At 39.1% G+C, this 24,957-nt stretch overlaps 2 protein-coding genes across 12 annotated transcripts in view; one reads left to right on the top strand and one right to left on the bottom strand.

Annotated features, from left to right (window-relative positions):
- The window catches only part of LOC149017083 (uncharacterized), a 73,934-nt gene that overhangs the window by 16,390 nt on the left and 32,587 nt on the right, over positions 1 to 24,957 (top strand). For 5 of the 9 annotated variants that reach the window (XR_016172774.1, XR_016172769.1, XR_016172771.1 and 2 more), the window contains exons 3-4: positions 16,570 to 16,864; positions 18,781 to 18,832. Coding sequence is in view for 1 of the 9 variants with exons in the window: in XM_089151395.1 (XP_089007521.1) it covers positions 18,781 to 18,832 (52 nt within the window). In the remaining 8 variants the exon portion in view is untranslated. The other 4 variants (XR_016172773.1, XR_016172775.1, XM_089151395.1 and 1 more) reach the window with 2 other exon arrangements.
- LOC149017084 (MADS-box transcription factor 23-like) overlaps positions 18,998 to 24,957 on the bottom strand; it is a 50,549-nt gene continuing 44,589 nt past the window's right edge. For 2 of the 3 annotated variants that reach the window (XM_089151394.1, XM_089151392.1), the window contains exons 5-9: positions 20,351 to 20,450; positions 20,217 to 20,258; positions 20,037 to 20,120; positions 19,725 to 19,879; positions 18,998 to 19,547 (exon numbers count right to left, since the gene is read on the bottom strand). In XM_089151394.1, coding sequence (XP_089007520.1) covers positions 19,532 to 19,547; positions 19,725 to 19,879; positions 20,037 to 20,120; positions 20,217 to 20,258; positions 20,351 to 20,450 — 397 coding nt within the window. In that variant the 3' untranslated portion in view covers positions 18,998 to 19,531. The remainder of the gene's footprint in view (positions 19,548 to 19,724; positions 19,880 to 20,036; positions 20,121 to 20,216; positions 20,259 to 20,350; positions 20,451 to 24,957) is intronic. The other variant, XM_089151393.1, reaches the window with a different exon arrangement.

Consider the following 24,957-nt stretch of genomic DNA (forward strand, 5'->3'; position numbering starts at 1 on the left):
ACCTGTGACCAAAGCAAGCAAATATTAGTACCACTTTTGAGTTGGAGGTAATTTGAACATTCATTGGATCAACTTGTGATCCCTTGGATTCAGCAATATTTGTAGTCGAAACACCGGTAATTGAAGACATTATAACTTGTAGTAGATATCACACAATCAGTAGGGTAGAAGCTGGAACCAATATCCCAGAACTTGAAGTATAAATTGCAGCATAAAATCTGCAAAATATAGGCCGAATGGGGAGAAAACAAATTCTGCAAAGTGCAGAATTGGAAGCTAATGAAGGGAGGTAAAAACCAGAATGTGAGCTAAGTTCTGGGACCTCTAAAAGTACGGTAATATGTAGAATAGATCAGTTCACATAAATACCTGATCTAACAATATATTAGGTACAACATTAAGTGTTTGTGCACCAAGGAGAACTGAACACAGATTTACACTTAACAACAACAACAACAACAACAATAAGCCTTGTCCCAACTAAATGGGGTCGGCTACATGGATTCTTGCCCTCCAATCAGTTCTATTCGAGGTCATGCTAGATACAAGGCCTAAGCTATACATATCCTTTCTCACCACTTCTCCTAAGGTTATCTTAGGTCTACCCCTAGCTCTTCTAATTCCTTCAATATGGATTATATCACTTCTCCGTACAGGAGCATTTATAGGTCTCCGTTGAACGTGGCCGTGCCACCTCAAACGACTTTCTCTAAGCTTATCACTTATGGGAGCAACTCCCAGCCCAACTCCAATATGATCGTTTCTTATCTTATCCATCCTAGTTTTGCCACTCATCCATCTTAGCATCCTCATTTCTGCTACACTGAGTTTATCTATATGATTCTTTTTAACAGCCCAACACTCTGCACCGTACATCATAGCTGGTCGAACAACGGTCCTATAAAATTTTCCTTTAAGCTTTAATAGAATACGCCGATCACATAAGACCCCGGACGCACCTCTCCACTTCATCCACCCTATTTTAATTCTTTGGGAAACCTCATCTTCCAAATCACCTCTTTTACTTATGATTGAACCTAGGTACCTAAAACAATCACTCGAGAAATCTCTTTATCGTCAAGTATCACCACCTCATCATCTCGCCGATCATGACTAAAGTTACAAACTAAATATTCTGTCTTCGATCTACTAAGTTTAAAGCCTTTTGATTCCAAAGCTAATTTCCATGATTCTAATTTGGTATTAATCCCCACTTAGGTCTCATCAATTAACACAATATCATCCGCAAAAAGCATACACCAGGGGACCTCATCTTGAATGTCGTTGGTTAATTCATCCATTACCAGTGCAAATAGATATGGGCTTAAAGTTGACCCTTGATGTAGCCCAACTGTTATCGAGAATTCATTACTTTGTCCCCCCACTGTTCTTACACTAGTCACCGAACCATCATACATATCCTTAGCTATATCTATATATTTACTTGCAACACTTCTTTTCTCTAGTACTTGCCAAATTAACGCTCTAGGGACTCTATCATAAGCTTTTTCTAGGTCAATAAATGCCATATGAAGATCTTTCCTACATTCTCTATACCTTTCCATAAGTCTCCTAATTAAGTAAATAGCCTCCGTTGTAGATCTTCCCGGCATAAACCCAAATTGGTTCTCCGAATCGTAGTTAAGTGTCTCAAACGGGTTTCAATTATTCTCTCCCATAATTTCATCGTATGGCTCATCAATTTAATGCCCCTATAGTTATTACAACTTTGAATATCTCCTTTATTTTTGTAAATTGGAACCACAACACTTCTCCTTCAATCATCTGGCATTTTCCCTGTGCTCATAACAACTTAGTCAACCAAACTAGTCCATGGGTTCCTAAGCTCTTCCATGCTTCAATTGGGATTTCATCAGGACCTTGTGTCTTGCCGAGTTTCATCCTCCTTAAAGCTTCTTATACTTCGGACATCGAAATTCTACGTATATAAGTTCGGACCTTGGTGCCTTGGTGAAAAGTGTAATCGTCCGAAACATAAGTGCTTGAAGAATGCTCATTTAGTAAACTAGAGAAATAGGTTTCCCATCTTTTCTTAATATCCTCCTCACAAACTAATACTTTACCATCTCCATTTTTAATACATCTAACATGGTCAAGATCTCTACTCTTCCTATCCCTCATCTTAGCTATCTTATAAATAGATTTTTCCCCTTCCTTTGTGCCCAATTTATTATACAACTCTTCATATTTCCTTTCCCTTGCTTTTCCTGCAATTTTCTTAGCTTCATTTCTATCCAACCTATACCTATGAAGATCCTCAACATCTTTAGTTCTTTGCCATGCCTTAAAACTAGATTTTTTATTCCTAATGGCAACTTGAACCTCACTATCCCACCACCACGTCTCTCTATAAGAATGAGTCTTTCCTTTTGATTCACCTAGAACATCTTTAGCCACCTTCTTAATACACATAGCCATCTCATTCCACATTGCATTGGTATCCCCTTTAAAATCCCATTTTCCTTGTTTGACTACTTCATTAATGAAGGATTTAGAGTACTCTCCTTTCAAATTCCACCATCTTATTTCGGGATAGTTTACCTTGGACCTTTTATGTGTTCTTGGGACTAAGCACATATCCAAGACCACAAGTCTATGTTGTGCGCTTAAGCTTTCCCCGGTATCACCTTGCAATCCTTGCACAACAATCTATCAGTCCTTCTAGTTAGGAAGAAATCTATTTGGCTTCTATGCTGTCCACTTTTGAAAGTAATTAAATGTTCATCTCTCTTTTTGAAGTAAGTATTTAATATAGATAGATCAAAAGCAGTAGCAAAATCCAAAATTGAAATCCCCTCCTCATTCCTTTCTCCAAAACCATATCCTCCATGAACACTCTCATATCCTCTTTGATCTTTTCCAATATGTCTATTTAATTCACCTCCTATGATAATCTTTTCTCCTTGACGAATTCCTTGCATTAATCCATCCATACTTTCCCAAAATTCTAGCTTTAGACTTTCATCTAATCCTACTTGAGGTGCATATGCACAAATTATATTTATGCATTCTTTTTCCATTACCAGCTTGATAGCAATAATCCTATCACCCACTCTTTTAACATCCACCACATCATTTTTTAAATCTTTATCCACTATTATACCCACTCCATTTTTATTTGTTTTATCCTCAGTATACCAAAGTTTAAAGTCATCCAACTCTTTGGCTTTTTTACCCCTCCATCTAGTCTCTTGGATGCAAGCTACATTAATCCTTCTTCTCCTCATAACATCAATCAATTCTAAGCTCTTACCAGTTAAAGATCCTATGTTCCAAGATGCCAATCTAATCCTACGCTTATGGACTAGCTTCTTTACCCGCACTCGTCCACGGCGCGGGAACCCTTGCCTACTTATCACCGCATCCGGGCGCCGATGCGACGCGTCGCTTACAGGGGACGCCCTAGCTAACCCTTGCCCACTTATCACTACACCCGGGCCATAGTGTAGCGCGTCGCTTCTTTTGTTGGGGAACGCCCTAGCATAGCTTTTATCATATAAGGTCAAATCCATGAAAAAAGGTTTGGCTAGATTTTTTCCGGTGCCGACTGCCGACCTGACGCACCAACCCTCCTCCTTTACCCGGGCTTGGGACCAATAGCAAAACACTGGCGGAGTTAGAATTGCAGGAATATAACTGCACTGTTTTGAGTCAATTAAGCTCTGATACCATGTTAGAAAATAGACTTTAATGAGCCAAAATAGTGCATAAACAAGAAGAATAGAGAAGAAGAAAAGAGAAGAAGAATTGAGAGGAACCACGCAAGACCTGTGATTCTAGCAAGGAGAATTAGAATTGCAGGTAACCTTTATTAATAACCTTCAATACAACTTGAGAGACAAGAAATTTGTCCTCCAAAAAGGAAATAAAAAATACAATCTATGGACAAAAATCACTAGCACTCTAACTCTTTAGATCTGTCCAAAATAAAAACTACGAAAAAATGAAAGTTCTAAATTAGTAACTAACAGAAAATTAGAAAGTATGCTTTCCAAAACTTCCAAACCTCCCACCAAGACTCCTACACCAAAAATAGAAGGTAATGCAACCAAGGAACAAATTTTGGTCGAAACCAGGATTTCGACCGAAGAAAAGGCCGAAATTTTTAGGTTTAGACCGAAATTTCAGTCAAAACATATGATTTTTTTTGAAATTTCATCCCTAGGTATTAGGACTTATATGATGTCCATTTCATCTGATTTCTTGCCTCCTACCTATTTAAACCATAATAAACACAATAGAACTAGTATTTTGCCAAAAAAATCACTGAAAATATATCATTCAAGTATACTAACAAATGATGGGTTCCAATAGGTACAAACTGTATTGCATATAGGCATAAAATCATCAGCTTACATGAATTGTTTGATGTAATAGTTACATATACAACAAGTTAGCAAAATAAAATGACGAGTTAGATCAAGTGATGGTGTCTCACATATATTAAGTTGAAGCCCATATATCATGTATACATATTTTTTTCTTTCAAAATACATAATTTATAAAATAATTATTAAAACCAGAAAATGAAAAAAATGATAGCAAATAATAAAAAAATAAGTTTAATAAAACACATTCATAGATCATGGTCCTAGGTTAAACATATATTAATTTCAAGGCAATACATGAGCATTTAAGGGATGAGCAAAACAGAAATAAAAAAGGGTAGTTTGGAACTGTTGGGTATGGCTCACGCTTCACATTCAATTGCTACCGGTGGCTTAGGAGGTGTTTGGAGGCAAAAGACGAGCAAAATAGGTACTTGAAGGCAAAGGAGTTGTGGCAATTAGGTGAAAATGGGATAGAAATCAACAAAATTGAGGCAAAACAAGTTGGAATGTTGAAATGGTTGAAATTTTGGTTGGGATGGTGGAAACCTTTGAAATGGTCAAAATCTTTGAAATTTCGGTCGAAACCTATGACTTTTCTGAAATAATTGGAATTTCGTTTTGGTTTTAAAAAATGCAGGCATTTCGAACCGAAATTTCTTCTATGAATGCAACACATCCAAAAAAGGAGAGATCCCCAAAAGTAAGCTTATGCACCAAGGCAAGCAGCCTTGGTGCTTTTGTGCATTCTTCGACAGGGATATTTGAACAAAACTGCAACTTAGAAGTGGTACATTATACATGTATAATGTAGTATACTTGCACCAAGAAAATGTTGTTTACAATATTATGTACAATTAAAGTATGAGTAAGTAATGGGGATTGGACCTCTGGTGCAAATATAACACTGAATTGGCCCTCTTTTTTTTTTTTGAAATCAACTTGGGGTTGATAGATATAGGTGTTTGAGCCTTTGTTTAATAGGTCAATCTATTCATAGGCCTACTCTATGGGCCCAAAAATCTAGTGTCTAGGCCAAGTACGGAATAACTGAGTTAAATAGTTTAAATGGTCAAATTATGTAAATTTTGCAAAAGTGAAGTTTTTATGCGGGCATAGTCTATTTTTATATTTTTTTAATTGTGCAAAAATAAGCCCTCCTACTGGATGGGAAGGCACCCAGCTTTGATATGATCAATCAAGCTTCTTAGTTCGAGTAATCTCTAGTTTTTATTCTCTTCAGTAAATTTTTGCTGGATATCGTCGGGTTTAGATAGTGGTGCATCCAATCCGAATCTGATCCGTTTACACATCTAAGAGTGGCTACTCCCCAATAGGACCTTGCCACCTGTCCTTGTCCTTTTGTGGCTGAATTTGTCCCCCACGTAGTTACTTTGCAATTGACCCCTAAAACTCTTCTCTCCCTATGGTGTCAGTGATGTAATCAGGATTGGAAACCATAGGGCAGCCTATAATTTGGGCCCACATTAGCCCACAAAGCATGCTACACCAAGGGCTGGCTGAACCACTTGGGGTGCATTTTGGTCATTTTACCACCGTCCTTTTTAAGCCATAGTGGTCTATTTTTAGATTCACCTCAATTTTAGATGTCCATATCTACTTTTTGTTTTGCAACTGAGTTATGGTTAGAGTCCTGATATGTATAGGAGTCCTAGTTGGAATCTATTTCCATGGATTCCTTGTTAAAGTTGGAAGTTTAAGTTTGCAAGTCTCTTAACTAGAACTCCTGTTTTAAAATTTTTTTATTTTTATCGTAGAGTCTTAATATGATGAGGAATTTCATTTCAAATTGGATTCCTTGTTGAGTCCTAATTAGTCTTTGTTTTGTTGAGTCCTATTAGGATATCCTTCATGTAAAGGCTATACATAAGCCATTCATAATGTAAGCAGGCCAGATTTGATGAATTGAATAAACAAATATTGAAGGAAGACTTGGAGTTGTGGGAGAGAGCCCATGACTTGGGTTTTGAGTGTTAAACAATTTTGCAACTTCAATTCCGTCCACCATCTTCAAAGCTTGTGGCAGCCCTAAAATCACTGAAGAAGTTTGAAGATCTTCTAGAGGAATTATCTCAAACCAAGCAAGCAACATCCTCTACCCTTCCCCTACCCTATTCCCCTCCCAAACCCTCGTGCAAGCTACCCCCTGACCCCCTTCTATTATTGCAGCAACAACAACCCTTTCCCCATCCAAACCCTAGAAGTCTCTACCCTATCCCCCTTCCTTCCACTAATAGAATTGCACCTCTTCCCTAGTCTCATCCATATTTCCATCTTCATCAATAGGTCTTCATTTTAATAGTTTCAAATTATTTTGTCCAAGTTAGCTACTGTCCACTGAGTTCTAGACCAGAACTGCTGGGTTTAATCCCTAGAGAGTCTGCTGGTTCTTAATAAAAGATCCTACTATCCAAATATTCTTGGGTTACATCAACTGGAGCTAGCATAAATCAGCCGTATCAAAAGCTATGGATGAAATAGCAGACATTCCAGTACCATTACAAGGTCTAACAACTAGCGGGACTCAACCCACACAATGAAGAATCTGAATGTTGTAAAGAATAACTCGACTATAACCTTCCTTGAATGTCGTGACTGGCATTTTATGAATATTTCTCTGGCCTAAGAGTGAACCTCCAAAATCCAAACTCTTCCCCTTTGGGTCCCGAAAGCACCTCAAATTCCCTCCTCACTGGTTTCTGCAAGGGCTCCTTCGTTGTCAAGTACCTCAGTCTCTCCCTTATCCTTGCCCAACTCCGTGGTCATCAGTGTTCCCCAATGCTTGGACTCATCAAGAAGCGTCTCAAGCTTTGGAAAGGAAACCTCCTCTCCTATGCTGGCTGGTTTCTCCAATTTTCTTACATCTATTGGTGCGGTAACTTTGTGCTCCCAAAATCCACCATCTCCCCTATAGAGTCCCTCTTTTGTAGTTTTCTCTGGAAAGGTAAAGAAACCACCCTTTTTCTCCATCCTATTAGTTGGAAGGAGGTTTGTAAGACAAAATCCGGGCAAGGCCTAGGAATCCGAAGGGATCAAAGATTACAATATAGTGGGCCTCCTCAATCATCTGGGAAATCATCTCCAAGGAAGATTCCATTTGGGTAAATGGGGTTTACTCTTACCTGCCTAAGCGCAAATCTTTTTGGTGCACTCTAATCCCTCCCTACCCTTCTTGGATCTGAAGGAATTTCTTTACTTTGAGGCCACTTGCTTCTTCGGCCATCTCTCTCCATATTGCCGATGGATCCTCTTTTTCTTTCTGACATAACCCATGGCTCGCCGCAAGCATCCTTTCCCAATTGGTCAGTGCTTGGCTTCTCTACTCTTTAGGCATCCCCTAAGATGGTCCCCTCTCCCTCTTCATCTCCTTGGGCTCTAGGTCTCTCACCTCCCCCTCTGTGGCCCTAGATCAAATCTTGTCCAACCTCCCCAGTCCCCATTGATGGAAACCCAATTTTAGGGTTAGGGTTCTAAGATGAATTCCCTAAATTTTAGTGTTTGCCTAGAATCTTTCAGCAAGTAAATCAACAATTTCATGGGATGCTTGTGGGTTGCTTTAAACTAGATGGTAGTTGGAGGGAATACACTAGGAAACAATTTATGGGTTTTACGGGATGATAAGGAAAAACTTAAAGAGTGTTAATAAGTTCCCACGGGATGATTTTGAGATGTGTAGTATCAATACGGGATGTGAAAGAGATATGGGGTGTATCAAGTATGTTCTTAATATTACCATGGGAAAGCTTAATTAACCAAACCTAGATGGTGGGGATGTTTTTAGGGAAAGGGACAAAGTTAGGGTGTTATCAAAACCCAAGATGGGGTGGTTTACTTGATAATAGGATATCCAAACTTACATAGGCAAGTTGGAAAGAGAAAAGGAAGACTGCGGTTGAGGTTTGGAAGGATTTAGAAATGACTCTTGGTAAGGCTATGGGTTGGATCTCTAAAAGGGAGGTGTTGGACAATCTTGAATTCTCTTTCTTGTCCTGTTCTTTTATTTTCTTCTTTCTTCCTTTTCTCTTTCTTTCTTTCTTTCTTGTTTTAGATCTGCTGCAAGCCAAAAGAGGGGAGGGTTGAAGAGAGAGGGAAGAAGGGGGCAGTAGGGTTGGGGGGGGGGGGGGAAGGGCTAGGGAGGATCCCATGGGGCAGGGGGATGGGTTTAAGGGCTGTCGGGGTCTGTGGGAGCTGCTGCCAGGGGGGCGGCAGCAAGGAGGTGGGATCTAGGGTTGCACAGGCATGGGAGGTGATGGGGGGGGGGGGAGAGGTGTGATAGGGTTGGGAGGTGATGGAAGGGGGTGGGGTCTGCTGTACTTAGAGATAGCTGTAGGCTCTTGAAGAAAATGATGGAGACTAGAAGACGAGTGCTAGATAGAAGATAGCTGCTGATCTTTGAAGAAGAATCTCAATCCTCGACTCAACTGTGGCCCTCTCAACAAGGAACCACGATCCTCAACTCAACTAATCTTTTCAAATAATCAGACTTAACAAAATTCAAATAAAGAATAGGCTTATTTATATCCTACTAAAAGACTCCAATCCTAAGTGAGTTTCCTTTTTGGAATATGATGCCCCTTACAATAATCTCAACTGTCTAAATAAATACTTAAAAGATCTAATGGAATCTCCTTGAAAATAGATTCCCTCTAAGACTTAAATTCTAAAGGAACTCTTCTTGTAAATAGAGACTAATAAGAGTCTATCTCTAAAGAAGACTCCTAGGGACTCAAGAACTCATCTTTCATTTAAACAAGACTTCTAACTAATCAAAACTGAAAAAAAGAAATTCTAGAAATTAAAACCAGCAACTAATTAGGGCTGGGATGGACCAAAATACTCTCTTGGAGGGTTTGGCCAGCCCTAGGTGCCCACCTTGGGGCCCGCCCAAGGGTTTTGGCTAGGGGATCTTGTTCACATCACCCACCCTTTCCCTCCTTGCCCTAGTATAGACAAGATTATGTGGCTTTTCTCTAGTAATGGGCCTATTTTCCATAGCCTCTGCTTGGAACCATATTTGCTCTCCCTCCATCTTTATCCCCTGGCCATATCCCTAGGCAAGCCTTCACCTCTTTGAGAATCTTCTCCAATTGCCTCCCCACTTAAGCCTCTTTCTCCTTCATCTCTCCCCCCCCCCCCCCAAGTATATTTTGCCCTTCCGCTTCCCCTCTAGAAAACATCCTCCACCTCTTCTTTGCTTGCCTTTTCCAGAGCACATTCGTCGACTAGCCCTGGCTTCTATTTGGCATCGGTGTAGACGACCTCAGTCTCTGGATATTGAAGCTCGTTGGGTTTTGACTTCATTTACTGGCAATTCCATTGTAGACGCAATTGGGAAGTTGGTCTTCAGCTCATACACCTCTCACATCTGGCGAAAGGGACCTCCACAGATGGTCTTCCAAATCTAGACCCCTTAACCAAATCTAGAAAGCCATCTGTGAGGACTTTTATTCTAAAATTTATGCTTTTCCCCTTAAACCGCTTGTGGACCCCCCAAGGAACATGGATATTGTTGCTCTCCTTGAGCTGATATTGCCTGTTCCTTGGGGTATCATCAACAGGCGGTGGGGAATAGCTACTAGTCTCGAAGAAACATCAAAATAGATGGCATTCCAAATCCTATGTATAGAGCGAGATTTGGAAGTTCATCTTCGAAGATTGCGCTATCACCAAAGGTGATGGACTAAGCCACAGAACACAAGCTTACCAATCCGATCGCAGATGGAAGAACCTGAAAAGTTCCTCAAGACCCAAGACCAATCTTGACCAAATCCGAATGAACGCCTCAAACGGGGCCATATGGAGGTAAGGGCTATTTCCCAAATGGATATGGAGAAAGGGCAAGAAAAGAATAGGTGCTCAAGGTTTTTCACACCGGACCAGCAGCGGATGCAGTTTGGGTTAATAGGGATGTGATAGTTAGAAAGGAGAGATTGGGTGGGGAGGGCATGGTTTAGGGCTCTCCAAAGGGTAAGCATATTATATGTTGTTATGTGCTTCTTTTTTCAAAATAACCTATTGTATGCAATTTAGTACAAAAATGCATGTAATTCGATTAAAAACACTAAAAATGTGCATTAGAAGGAATAATGTAAAAAGTCTGAAACCAGTGAAGTAGAAAGTTGATGGCACAATGGATTGTTATAAAGTAGGCTTGTTGCTAGGGTATTTACCTAGACTTGTGAGAATGATTATTAGGAGACCTTTGCCGTGGTTGTGAAGATGTCACTGTTCACATGATGCTCTCTTATGTAGTATATTTGGGTGGGAACTGCCACATTTGGGCACAAGAGATGGTTTGGTTCATGGTAAACTTGAAGAGGAAGTGTATATAGAGATTCCTATAGTATAGGGTTTGCATGTCCTAAAACTCTGAGAATGGTTTGTAAGTTGAAGCATGCATTTTGTGGTTGATACAATCTCTCCATGCTTGGTGTTGGAGATTTCACAAGGCTATGATGTACTTTGGCTTGCAACCCAACTAGTGCTGATCTGCACATTGTTCTTCAATTGGTCCAATGCTAAGGGAAAAGCCATTAACTATGCAAGGTATGCTACTTCGATGGGGTTGGGGTTGCTTGGTTCTTTTATAGGCATCCTCCTCTCTCAATGCAGTATGCCCTTGATCTTCGACAAGAGACTGATATGTTGGGATGCAAGCCTGCAGATATTACTCTGACTGGTCAGTGCTCATCTTTTGAGCCAAGGATGGTGATGTTATATATAAGTGGCGATATTGGAGCTTGGTGGGGACGTTAATTTGTCTCTCATACCCAGCCAAACATTGCTAATGCTGTCAGTCTTATCAGCCAGTATATGCATGATCTTTGCCTCTATATGTGTGCTCTAGGACGAGGAATTCTTTTCTTTCCTTAAGCCCTTTTGTGAGCTGAGGCTCTTACAAATGTAGATTGGACTGGCTTTCCTGATGGTTGTAGATCTACAGTTGGCTATGTTATTTTTGTGGCTAATAACTTAGTTACCTGGAAAAGCAAGAGGCAAGCTGCGGTGGCTCAGTTAAATGCTGAAGTAAAATTTTGCGTAATGGCATTTGCAATCTTTGTCTTCGAAGTCATTAACTCCTTGAATACAGATCAGCTTTAAGAAATCTTGAATTTATTGGAAAAGGTCAAAGCCGAGTTTTCTTAAAGCTGATCTACATTGAAGAAGTTATGTACTAATATTCTGGTGAAACAATCTGGGATTGCTTTAACTTGATTTGTATTGAAGGAGTTATGTTCTGGTCAAGCCTTATTTGGTACCATCCACATTCACTGTCAAAACCTTTAGTGTTACCTATGTGAAGCTAATGCATGAATTGGATTCAAAATGTTAAAAAAATAGGCAGTACAACAAGAATTAGGGCAAGCACTAACTTCTGGGCCTCAAAACCAAGGTTCGAGTAAAAATGGAGTAAGTGCTAGGTTTCAGTTGAGGTATGTTCACAATTGAATGAGTCTGGCTGGTGGCTGGTCGTAGCCAATTCCCAAAATGAGATTTAGATATGGTTCAGCTTGATAGGCTAAACACATCGAGATTGATGGGCACTTCATTAAAGAGAATCTAGAAGAGCGGCTGGTTTGTCTTTTGTTTGGTATTGTAGATGGATTGACTAAGGGTGCGACCTTTACGGCATTTCATCTCTTGTATCCAAGTTGGACGTGATATGTCTATACACCTACTTTAGGGGGAGTGTAAACAATAAGAATATGTATCACATCCAGCCATCCACATTCATTGTATATGAGCGAAGGACTGTGACTGTGTTATGATTTATGACTCAGCTTGATGTGAACCAGGTTGACGCCCCCTATACTTAGGCCTAGAACCCAGATCCAAAAATGCCCCTGGGTATTTTGGTCATTTTCAGCCTTTTTGGGGCTCAAGAAGGGTGTGGGTGGAATCCCCTCGATCCAAGGGTCATGGATCTATCTTTAGTTTTTGGATCGAAGTCCTCTAGTTTTAGTTATTGAGTTTTTGGGGTCAAAATACTTAGTCAAATTTAGAGAATCCAAATTGCAATGTATTTTGAATTAAGATTCCATTTGGATAATTAGGTGTTATTTTCCTAGATGGTTTCTTCTATATGTGGTTTGAGTCCTAGATGGAATCTATTTTAAGCAGATTCCATTAGATCTTTAAATATTTACTAGCAAAATTTCACGTGCATATGAACATGGATTTTATTATTTCTTGAAATAATTTAAATAGATAAGGTTTTCATTTACAACGGGAACAAATTAAGGGTTAAGGTTAAAGTAGCCCTTTTTCCTTTATGGCTTTTAAAATTTTAAGCGTTTATGAGTTATTAATGTTGATTGATGTAGTAATTGTTAGGAATTACCTTTTTTTCTTTCATTTTTAGAGGTGTTCTTTGCAAAATAAATATGGGGCAGATTTTTGGGGTTGGATGTTTTTGGTCGTGAATAATATTTATAAGAGAGAAATAAGGGAAGTGGGTGAAGAGACATAAGGTTTGAGGTAATGGGGTGTTAGTTGAAGAGATGTATCTCTTAAGAGAACTTGTTAAGGCCTTAAGGGTAGGTGGGGCATTTCTTTGGTGGCGTGATTCAAAGAATATTACATGAGGGTGGCTTGAAAGGGTTTCTTCAATGAGGAAGAGGTATGTTGTTTTGGAGGAAGGGTATTTTGGTCCAATAAAAGATTTGCCATAATTGATTTGAGGTTTTGCTTTTATATAGTGATGACATGATTAGTCCTTTGTCTTTTATGGTTTTTAAAATTTTAATCATTTGAGTTATTAATGTTGATTGATGTGGTAACTTTCTAGGAATTACCTTTTTTCCCCCCCCCCCCATTTTTTAAAGGTGTTTTTCGAAATTAAAATATTGGGCGGATTTTTGGGGTTGGATGAAATACTGTGAGATCTTTTTTTGGTTTTGATTTGTATTTATAGTAGAGAAATAAGAGAGGTGGATGAAGAGACATAAGGTTTTAGGTAGGTGTTAGTTGAAGAGGTGTACCTCCTGAGAGAACCTTTTAAGGATAGGTGGGATGCTTCGTTGGTAGTGTGATTCAACGAATATTACATGAGGGTGGCTTGAAAGAGTTTCTTCAATGAAGAAAAGGTATGTTGTTTTGGAGGAAGGGTAGTTTGGTCCAATAAAATATTTGCCTAACTGATTTGAGGTTTTACTTTAAAATAGTGGTATGATAGTATGATTTGGATGACTGAGATTATTTGTAAGGGGATCCTAATCTATAAAGGCAACACACTTAGGACTTTTAGTAGGCTATAAATAGCCTATTCTTTCTTTGTAATTCTTAAGTCTGGATTAATAAGTTATCAAAGAATTGCAGCCAAGAAAGGTGCAGCAGGGTCCAATTTCGGTAGGATCTTGTGGTTATTTAGATTTCTAAAGTCTCTTCTTCCTGTGATTCAGCAAGAATTTCCAACAAGCCTTCATCAAGAAAATTCTGCAATCCAGAGAGTAATCCCCTTCCCACCCCCAGCCCCACTACTACTTCTTATTCCCTTCTTCCCCTATCCTGCACAACCCTAGATTTCCCCCCTCCCCTCGCTGTCACACCACTGGCAGCACCTTGCCAGGCCCCCACGACTGCCTAAACCCCCTCCCCTTGCCTCCCACAATACTGCCCTGCCCCTCCCCCTCCTCTCCCCTACTGTATGACACCCTCCCTCCCCCTTTCTAACCCTTGGCCTCCTCTATCTTCCCCACTGACTTGCGACAGAAAAGAAAGAAAGAAAGAAAACAGAAGAAAAAAAGAAGAAAAAAAGAAAGAAATAGAAAGAAAGAAAAGAAAGAAAACAAAGAAAACAAGAAAGAAAGATTGCCCAAGATCGTCATTCTGTCCCACAAGTTGTACTGTTTTCCCTCCAAAGTTTCCCTCCCCATGAGGGTTTTAACAAACTTAAATTTTCCCAAACAGCCTTTCACTTTCTGTTACCCAAATCATCCCAAAATCTTCCCTTAAACCTTCCCACAACCAGCTGCACGGTTCCCAATTCCTTTCCCATCCTTCCTATTGTAATTTTGGATATCCTACCACCTAGCAAAGGATCCCATCTTGGGTTTGATAAAACTCTAAAATTTGCCCTAGCATCCCATTTAGTCTTGCAAACCAAATCTTACTCTAAACCCTACCCATTACAAATTTGCCCATCCCTAAAATTATCCGTAAGGTTTCCCATAAATCCTGAACCCATCACCATCTCAGCACTTGCGACCCGTTTAGGCTTTGTTGATTCCCATCTTTACCTAGAACCAGATTTAACCTTACTATCCATTACATCCTGAATTGATAACTAGTTGCTGGTAGATTCTGGGAAAACCCTAAATCTTAGGGAATTCTTCCAAGAAACCCCAACCCTAATATTGGGTTTACATCACCGTCTTAGCTCGTCGTTCATTATTTGTGATTCTTTTCCTCTCTATAAATAATGAAAGCCCCTCTGGCATCAAAGACAAGTCAATCCATTCTCTCAATCTCATTTTCTCTGATGCCTACCCGAGAAAAAAAATGAAAAGAAAAGAAAAAAAGAACTTTTGTATTTCCTTCTTCCTCTTTTTGGAAGGTAATTATTATTCTTTTTTTTTTTTTTGGGGGGGGGGGCGTTGTTTGAGTGGCAACCAGTGGCACGTTCACATTTGCAGGGTTGACCAGCAACAACTGCAGTGACAGCTTTTGTACTTAGAAGGTTACCTTTTACCCACATTCGCCAGTTGGTAGGTACCAAATTCAGAAATATTTTTACTTGAAATCAATCTTTTTGGAAAGAAGTTGCTCAGGATGCAGCTGGGTCTGATACAGTTGGCCACATTATGGAGAAGTGTGCCACATTTAGCAATTAGCCAGTAGGCATCCATCCAAAGTTGGTTTGCAATACAATATCATAATGCAGCACCCATCAAACTGCCCATTTGCTACTTCTTTGGCAACATAGCATGCTAATATTTTTCCAAAGGAAGAAAGCTGTAGGAAACATTTTAGGCCAATTTGTTACATTTTGACAATTAAAAACAAGAGCTGAATCTGTATTCTGCAGTTCACTTTTAGTTACAAAATGCTTTCTGTTGTCATGAGTCTTATGCCTAAGCAACATGCGAGTTAATTATAAACTTATTTTTTCAGGTTGAAATGACTTGACCAGATTGAAGGAATTAAAAGAGCTAGGGCATACCTAAAATAACATTTGAAGTAATTTAATACAGACTAAAGGAGCTCCATACCTAAAATAACATTAGAAGTGATTTAATACAGACTAAAGGAACTAAAAGAGCTAAGGACGACCTTAAAAAATAACCTCAGGAGAAGTGGTAAGATAGACATGCATCGCTAATGCTTAAAAGCAAGGAGCCATGTGGCTGACCCCATTTAGATGGGATAAGGCCGAGTTGTTTTTGTTTCAGGTTGACTCGATTAAATAACACTCCTCTGACGTAGAAAATAGTACCTTATAGCACCATCAATTAATGGAAGATGTTTGCCAAGAAGATGCTTATCCTGTGTGTTAGCTTATTTGGTTCACCACTGAGTGGTGATTTACAGATTAAAGATTGCGATTGTCCATTTCTGTTCTAAACTTATGTGTGTTGACCATTTCCCCCAAGTTATTAGTTAAGGGGCGGAAGGAGGTAACAGCTAGGATGTTTGAACTTGAGTCTTTCTGCTGAGCTTGGGCTTTATGTGCACCACAGTTTACCAACTGCGCTAGGCAGTTGTTATTATTGTCAATATGCTACTTACAAGTGAATATGGGAGTGGTTATATACTGTTGAAGCATGCTTACTCTTTTTCTGGAAGTTGAGGAATATTGCAGGTTTGCTGCTTTCGGTCAAGTTTTAAATTGTTTGGATTTGGTTACTTTTGGCTTGTAGGGTTGTAGATTTTGTCTGTAATTACTGTCTAAATTATTAGTACTATGGTGAAATGTACTTATATCTTCAGTCAGTCATTATGTGAATGAGATTCCACCCAGAAGCAAATTGAGATGTTTTTGTCCTATAAATATAGAAAGTCATGGGTTTAATCAACTGGTCACTTTCTTTTTTGCTAAAGAAACATTGCATTTGAGCTTGCTTTGTCATGTCTATAATTTTGAGAATGTTGGTTAGCTTTATGATTGCTACTTTCTGAAGGTTCTTGAGATTCTCTTTTAGATTACTGCAAGAATATGGGCCATTTTCAATAGACATATTGTTCTGTGTGATTTTGGCAGGTTATTTCAGCTTGGTGATAATTGAGGTGGTTGTGCATGTGATGCATACCTCATTACCATGGTACAAATTCCGACCAAACTAGGCGGAACCAGTCGAAACCTGCAATTTTAAATTTTGCAGGTTTCGACTGGTTCTGCCTTGTTTCGTGGCTGTCGTTGAGGCTGTTTCGACCTCCCAACCCCTATTTTGCTGATTTTTCGTGCGTTCAACACATTTTTCACCCAATATCAGTCGCTCCTTTGCCTTCTATCACTCCATTTGCTCCTCCTTTGGGGATTAGAAGATTTTTCCAAGGTTTGTTCCAAACATCCCTTTTTTTTAACTTTTGCTTTTTTGATAGCTTAAATGGTCTTGTATGGGTATGGGATTAATATATGTTTAGGCTATGACTATGATCTATGATGGTATGTTGTTCAATTTTACAAAGTTTGTATTTCTTAGAACCTCTCATGTGTTAGTATACTTAAATTATAACTTTTCATTGGTTTTTTAAGCAAAATACCAGTTCCAACGCGTTCATTATGCTTTAAAGGTTGTAGGCAAGAAATCATATGAAAAAACCCATTAAGAAAGGGGTGAAACCTGCAGGGAAAGTTCCTAGTTTTGACTGAAATTTTGGTCAAAACCACCATATCTCGGTTTTTGGCCTAGTCGAAACCGGCCTTGAAATCGAGATTCCGCTTCCTTGCTCATTCCATAATCAGAAGTCCACATTAAGTTGACATGTGTTCTCATGGGTATAATTTTGAGGATGTTGCTCAACTTATAATTGCTTTTTTTTTTAGTGTTTCAAGATCCTCTTTTAGATTATTGCAAGTATTGGTCATTTTCATTAGCTCTGTGGTTCGTTGCCGTAATTTATAACAGATTGTGTCAGGCTTTCAGCTTGATAATAATTGGGGTGGTCATTAGCTATACCTCTTCATGTGATGAGAAGTCCTGGAATGATTAATGGCTTTGTTTAGCCATGAAAAGAATGAAGGGCATACCTAGGGCATGGGTTTGGTGAGGGTCAAAATTTGCACAGCCTTTACCTTCTACCTAGGGAGGCTGTTTCCTGAGTTTAACATCTGACCAGTAGATTGCAATGGGGCAACCTTACCATTGCAGTGTGGTCTGCCCGTGGCAGAGACTCTTGAGTCTATATGCCATTTAGTTACCATGGCAAACAAGATAAAGTGATTCTCCATGGATTTTGTAGGCGATTCTTCCAGAGATTAAGACTTTGGTTTTACTTGTTTGAAAAATAAGGACTGTGTGTAGCATCTACTAATAGATAGTTACCTGAATTGAAGGAGCTGATTATGATTTATGCCCCTGTAACTGTTCTTTGTGAGAAAACAGTGCAGGAGGGTGGAGTTGGTAAACACTGCTTTGAGGTGGGTCGAAGATCAGCTTTACCTGTTGAAAATTGGAATCCATGACCTTCAACATGTGGAGAGGTTTCAAATATTTAATACATCTAAAGGATGTGGTTTATGCACTTACTCATGCTGCAAAGGACATGATCATGGGTTTTCTGTAGCTCTCAATGGGCTCAATTATGTAAGTTCCATACTTTGCCCATAGTTGATGTCATTTTCCTAGAATGACAGAATCATGTTGTGGGATGGAATGGAAAGACAATCATCCAGCTGCATGAGATTCTTTAATCTATTTTTTCCTGAGGTATTTTTGTAGGACATCAAAGAAGATGGGTAGGCAGTGTGCATCTTCAGGGCGATAGCTTGTTTCTGTAAAAAGCAGCAGATGCCATTGATGTCTGGAATTTAAAAAAATGAGACCTATCAGTTAGATAGGCTTGTTCTTTTGTTAGCAGCATGGGAGATTATTGTGCATTGAAGGGCTGTAAACAATGCAAATGCTTCTCCAGATCATGGATTATCATGTGATAATTTCTTGCAAAAAGTGTTGAATACATGTATGGATGTTTGATCACCTTCGAACTAATAAATGCCATGATTGACTATCATCTTATATTAATCGTTCTTTAGAAACTGCAGTTAGTCTAGAAAAAAGAGAAACTCTTAAGGAATTACATGTGGACGATTTTTTCCCTTTTCACTAGGTGTAATTTGCTTTCAACATTTCAATTAATTTTAGTTTATTTTAGAACATTTCGGCATCTGTTTATTATTGATGGATCACCTGACACGTTGCTTGCTCTCTCCTTGCATGGTGGCTATTATTTGGGTCTTCGGGTGGTAAAGCGTGCTACTTTGTGGCTTCTTTGGTGAAATGAAAGGTCATGCGGATAGGAAGGTAAATACCATATTCCTCCCTTTCATGTATCTAATTACATGAAATTTTGTTGAAGGTTATTGAGGGTTATTAAGATATAGAGTTCTGAATATGTTGTTCTCTTCTGTAAATTCTGATTCTTCTGCTAAAAATTTTAACTAGATATCATCTATGTTGTTTCTCTTCTGTAAATTCAGCTCTTCACTGTGAAGACTTAAAATCTTGTTGCATTTTTTGTGGGCTATATGCTGATGCTTCTGAAATAAATTGTTGCATGGCAAACATTATTGTTTCTAGTGTCTCTTTGCATTGACATAACATTTCTTTTCTATGGTGTTTCAGTGTATATCATCTTTTTTCCTTGTTCATTAGATGATATTGAAGCTAGAATTTTTGAGATCAACTGGTTTATATTTATTTCTCAAGTTATTTCGAAGCACAAACATGCATTGTATCACCAGAAAATTATGAATTTCAAGACAGCATGGAAACTCTCATCACACATGGTGACATTTTATTTTTATGAAACATTACACAGCTGGTTACATTGGTCATGTCACCAAATCTAAAGTTGGTTCTACAGAACTAATTTTAGGGACCTTTTTTGCAGAATTACCACAGGTCACTGATAGAAGCTCATTGTGTTATACTGTGGGCATTCACTGACAGGAATTTAAGTGTCATGTCGGTCCACACTCCACAGTTCATCATCCAATTTCCCTATTGCAGTTGTAGTCTGCAGAAAGTTCCATAGAAACGTGATGGGTTAATAGTAAATTGTAAATTGAATTTAGAAGTGTGTTTAAATCTCTGAAGCTCTTTTTGCTTTCAGGTAAATCGTGCCTATGGAAAATTATCAGGTACAATCAATATACATGAATAGGATTTTACCGAGTAAAAGAGAATTATTTACCCCAAATTGGTAGCTCTTGCTGGTGTCTCATAGTTCTGCTGCTGTGGTTGGCTTAGTTGGAGATGGACAGTTGCTTGCAAGTCGTCTCCAATTGTAAATCCATGTGGAGTAAGAGAGACTTTGTTTGCTCCATTTGCATCTCTTGATCCATAAACCTAAGAACCAAAATTCTATGCTTAGGATGAACTGCATCCAACTCATAAACTTTACGAATGGGATAAGTTAAAAATATATTATATGTATAAATTAGTAAGCATTACTTTTGGGGTACCGACAGAAATTTTAAAATTTTCCAGTAGTTGAAACCTATACCTTCTTGTATAACTCCATGTTCTCTTGACGAATGAGGTTTATCTTCTTATACAGTTCCATATTTTCTTGATGTATGAGGTTTCCCTGCAATAAACTAAATGTGTTTAGCTACAGATGTGAAATTACTACTGGACCATGTTAATTTTAATAAAAAAGAGTTAGTTGTTGGTTTGGAAAGACCTTTCGGTTTAAATCCTGAATTTCATCTGATAACGTCTGGTCCTGTCAAAGAAAAAGATATTAATTTTCATGCATGTGCTGTAAATATGAGGCATTACAAGCATATGTTTTCATGAAGATTATAAATTTCATACCTTCTTCATGCGAACACCACGGAGACTCATCTCCAATTGGTTCTCCAGGTTCTGAAGCTCTTTGACACTCAAACCGGACAGCTCTTCTCCCATTAGTTGCCTGCAATTACCAAAATGGAATATTGTAGGCAATTTCTACATCCAACTACCCTTTTTCACCCGCCCTTTCAATTTTTTTCTTCCTCCATTTGATAGCTAAAAGTGTTATTAATGGTAGAAGTAAAGAATGTGCTTGCACATTCAACAGGGAAGTATGTATGTAATCAGTTTAAGTGTTATTAATGGTAGCTCCCATAGTCTGTATGTAATCAGTTTAAGTATTTGTGCACAAATAATGGGCATTCTTTACTGTTCTAATGAATTAAAACCTGATCGCCTTTAATTTCTTCATTCATATGTCAATGCTATGGCCTTTGTGATAGATGCATTTGTCCCTCAACTCACTCTTTGCTCTTTCACCCAGTGAGAGAAGGCCTATGCCCCAAAAAAAACACGGGGCATAGTGAGTGAGCAAGGTTGTTGACCAAAAAAAAGTGAGCAAGGTTGATCAACATAGCAAAACCTCATATGCATTAAAGGTCTTATTTCCATTCTAGTGAAGAAGCTATCACCAGTTAGTGCAGATGGATGACCATATTTCAAGGAGCTTTTGAATTGGGTCAATTACTTCAGTTCTCATGCTACAAGAACCACTAAACTTCTGAGGTACAACCATGACGAAACGGAAGGGCACAGACCAAGAGAACGCACCAGGGAAAAGAGGCGGGACGGAAGGCAAAACTGGGGAAGCGGGGCGCAGACAACGGGGGCAACAGAAGGGGGACACCACCAGAGAAAGGCCCACCCAAATTCAGAGTCAAATGGTGTAAGCCAAAAAGAAACACCCCGCCGAAAGACGCGGCACAAAGGGTCTACGCGGGAGCAATGCTGATGGTAGACCCGGACGAAATTTTGCCGAAATGCAAAAATCCCCGAAACGAAATGTCAATAGTAGGCACGAAATGTATCCATATCATTTCGGGATTTAATAAATTTCGACCATTTCGACCGAAATTTCGACATATCAGCATTCCAACTTGTTTTTCCTTAGTTTTTGTTGATTTCTATCCCATTTTCACCTAATTTTCACTACTCCTTCGCCTTCAAACACCACTTTTGCTCATTTTTAGCCTCCAAACACCTCCTAAGCCACAACAGCTACAAAGGAAACTCCAGCAACAATAGAATATGAAGCATGAGCCACACCCAACAGCTTCCAAACTTCCCCTTTTTTTATTTTTGTTTTGTTCATGCCTTAAATGATCTTGTATTGCCTTGAAATTAATATATGTTTAGCCTAGGACTATGATCTATAATTGTGTTTTGTTAAACTTATCTTTTTATTATTTGCTACCATTTTTTCATTTTTTTATTATAATAATTATTTTCTAAAATTATGTATTTTTATTTTATGTATATATGTTATATAGGCTTTAGCTTTATATATTTGAGACACCATCATTTGATCTAGTCGGTCATTTTATTTTGTTGACTTGTTGTATATGTAACCATTCTACCAAACAATTCATGTATGTTGTTGATTCTATGCATGTATGCAATACAATTTGCACTTGTCGGAACGAACCTCCATTTGTTAGTATACTTGAATGATAAATTTTCAATAGTTTTGTTTTTTACAAAATACTAGTTCCATTGTGTTTATTATGCTTGAAATAGGTAGTATACAAGAATCCAAATCATTTTGAGTCCATATGAGGCCCGAAATTGAAGTTCTAATTTTCAGAAAAAGTATCCAATTTTGATCGAATTTCGAAAAAAACTCGAAATTTCGGCCTTTTGCAAGGTCGAAATTCTGTTTTGGTCGAATTTTCTTCCTTGGACGCCAGGACAGGAGCAGACCCAAAAAGAAGACCAGCCAAGAAGCAAAAGCCGGGAGCAGGAACACAGAGCAGCAAGAAACCAACAGAACCACAAGGAACCCGAGAACAGAGACGCACCCAGAAGAGGCCCGCAGGAGGAGGAGAGACGCGAGACCGAGGGGCGCGAGACCGGCCGGAATATAAACGAGGCCCCCGCCCCGCCCGCCGACCCAGGGACACGTCGGGCCCCGGACACCAAGCGGACACACCACAAAAACAAGACAGCCGAAGGCCAAGGAGCCCAAGGGAAAACCCAAAAGACAAAACAGCGGGGCCGGGGACCAGGCAACAAACCGACGGGCCGCCACGGGGCAAACAGGCAAACACGGGGAAACAAGGGACCGGGGACAAGTGCCCCACACGAGAGCGACGAGAAAGCCCGAGGGGGGCCCCCGGGGGGGGGGGAGGTCTTAGCTTTTGACTTGGTTGCCTCCCCCTTCTTGAGAGTTGAGAATGATGATGTTGTATTGTACTTATATGGATGGAATTATGAACAATATACTTTTATGGATGGAATTTTAAACAATGTAAGTTATTTGATGTATCTTATCATTTGATTTATATGTCATAGTGGTTCTATATTTCATGTTTAATAACATTGCATGTTCATTCTTGCAGTACTTCATTTTAAAACTTAATGTCAAGTTAGAACTCATAGTCTCATACATAGGGTCTCATACATAGGGTTGTTTTCTCACAAATCTAAGGCCACCAATGTGTTTAGAAGGCCTAAAGTACACTAAATGCCAACTTTGAGGCGAACCTGGCCCTTAGAATCCCTCGAGATGGGCCCTCGAGTTCACTTGACTTGGGCCATCGAGATTTACCATATCTCGCCTGAGATCTCGCCAACTTGAGCAGGATCTTGATTTTTCTCAAGGGCGAATTTGCCCTCTTGAGAGTAAGATCTTGAACCATGTATGAAGGTACCATAACTTTAAGTAGACCTACGATCATCTGGTGAAGTTGCGCAATTAGTGTCCTTGAAAGCTTGAATTCAAAGATGATCATGAGGAGAAAGGAGATTGCAAAGACCTAAGGCAGACTAGAAGTATCTGAGAATGTGCATAATTGCTTCCATTATGTCCATTTGAATTGCCTTCTTTGGTAAGTAGGTGATTGTTAGCAACGGCAGGACAACCTCCCAACATCCGAGTACACCAGTCTTAAAAAGAAGGTTAAGCACATACTTCTGTTAGCATCATTTGGGAGATCTCCCAGCTTGTATCCATGCTCTGAAATCCCACGAGATTTCGGAAGTTTCAAGGTCATTGAAACAAAACATACCTGTGAAACAAAATTGGCTGGTTGACTAGAATTTTGTTGAAATTCTGGTATTTTAGTCTGGAATCTTTAAATTTTGGATATTTTCAGTCAAATTCTAGGGAGTTATACATGTGGATTCAACAGTACATTGACAATCAAGGGTGAGTACAAAACACATATTTTGGTATCATTAAAATGTGCTAATATAGCCTTAAAGGGTCTCCATGAATGTGAATTTATATTTCAAGAATGTTTAGATGTGTGAAAATACATTCAGATTTGACCTAACACATAGAATGCAAATTCGGAAGACCATTGTGGGGTTTTTTCCCTTTCTAACCAGATTAACCATGGAATATGTGTTTATAGGCCCTAAAACAGGTTGTCAAAAAGAACCACACCCATAAAAGGCATAAAACCCACCAAAGCCTGGTAGAATTTACACCAGGTTTCATAAGGATGTCCCTGAAATCTTGAGATTTCGGTCTGTCTTGAGGTGGGTAAAACCTCAAGACCAAACAAAATTTTGAACCTTTCTAGCATCTAAGGACACTAGTTTTATGAAGTTAGGTTAAGCAGATAGTTCTTCTGAGATAGGTAGATGCCACTAGTCGACCAGGCTTTAGTGCTGACAAAATAAAAAGGTTGTCTAAACTCACTGTCTAAAGATCTTTTATCTTGAATACGTTGCCCAAAATCTTGAGGCAGGAAATTTCTCCATTTTTGATGACCATATCATCAACATACACAATTAAGAGAACATTATTTCCACATGATCATTGTTGAACAATGTATGTTCAACGTTGCTTTGAGATGCTAGCTGGCAGACATGGTGGTTTGGAATGGGACGACCACAGGGATTTTCACCACCAAATCAGATTCGGATGCCACTTGACAAAGAGCACAAGGGGTAGGTTACGGATGGTGGTTTGGTTTGTTGATAATATTCCGAGGCACGCATTACAACGTGGAGGTGCTTCAAAGATGGATTGCCAACTAGGGACAATTTGATTAGAAGGAAAATTTTGGGGCACCCATGTTGCTTTTTTCTGGGCATGGATTGAAAATGGAGACCACCTAATCTTCTGATGCAGTTTTAGTACTTGCTGTGAAGTTGTATCTTCACAAAGCTAACAAATGAAAGGAGGGCAATGACATGGTTGACTGAGGCTGCTTTATGGGGAGGCACCACTTTAAAGCAAAGGAGAGAATAGGAGTGATTGTAATGTTTGGCACTTTGTGCAACTAACTAGCAACTTTGGACCAAGAGAAACTGACAAATTTCTAGAGACAAAACCAGACTAAAAGAGCAGACAGTCATAGCCATTTTGGATGACGTGAGGGGAAAATGTGTTACCATATACATCACTAGCATGGAACAAATACTCGTGAAATCAGACTTGAGCTTTTGTGAAATTTTGG

This window comes from Hakea prostrata, chromosome 4 (assembly GCF_041222555.1).
Source record: "Hakea prostrata isolate BN-2017 chromosome 4, UWA_Hpros_2, whole genome shotgun sequence".
Classification (NCBI taxonomy): Eukaryota; Viridiplantae; Streptophyta; class Magnoliopsida; order Proteales; family Proteaceae; genus Hakea; species Hakea prostrata.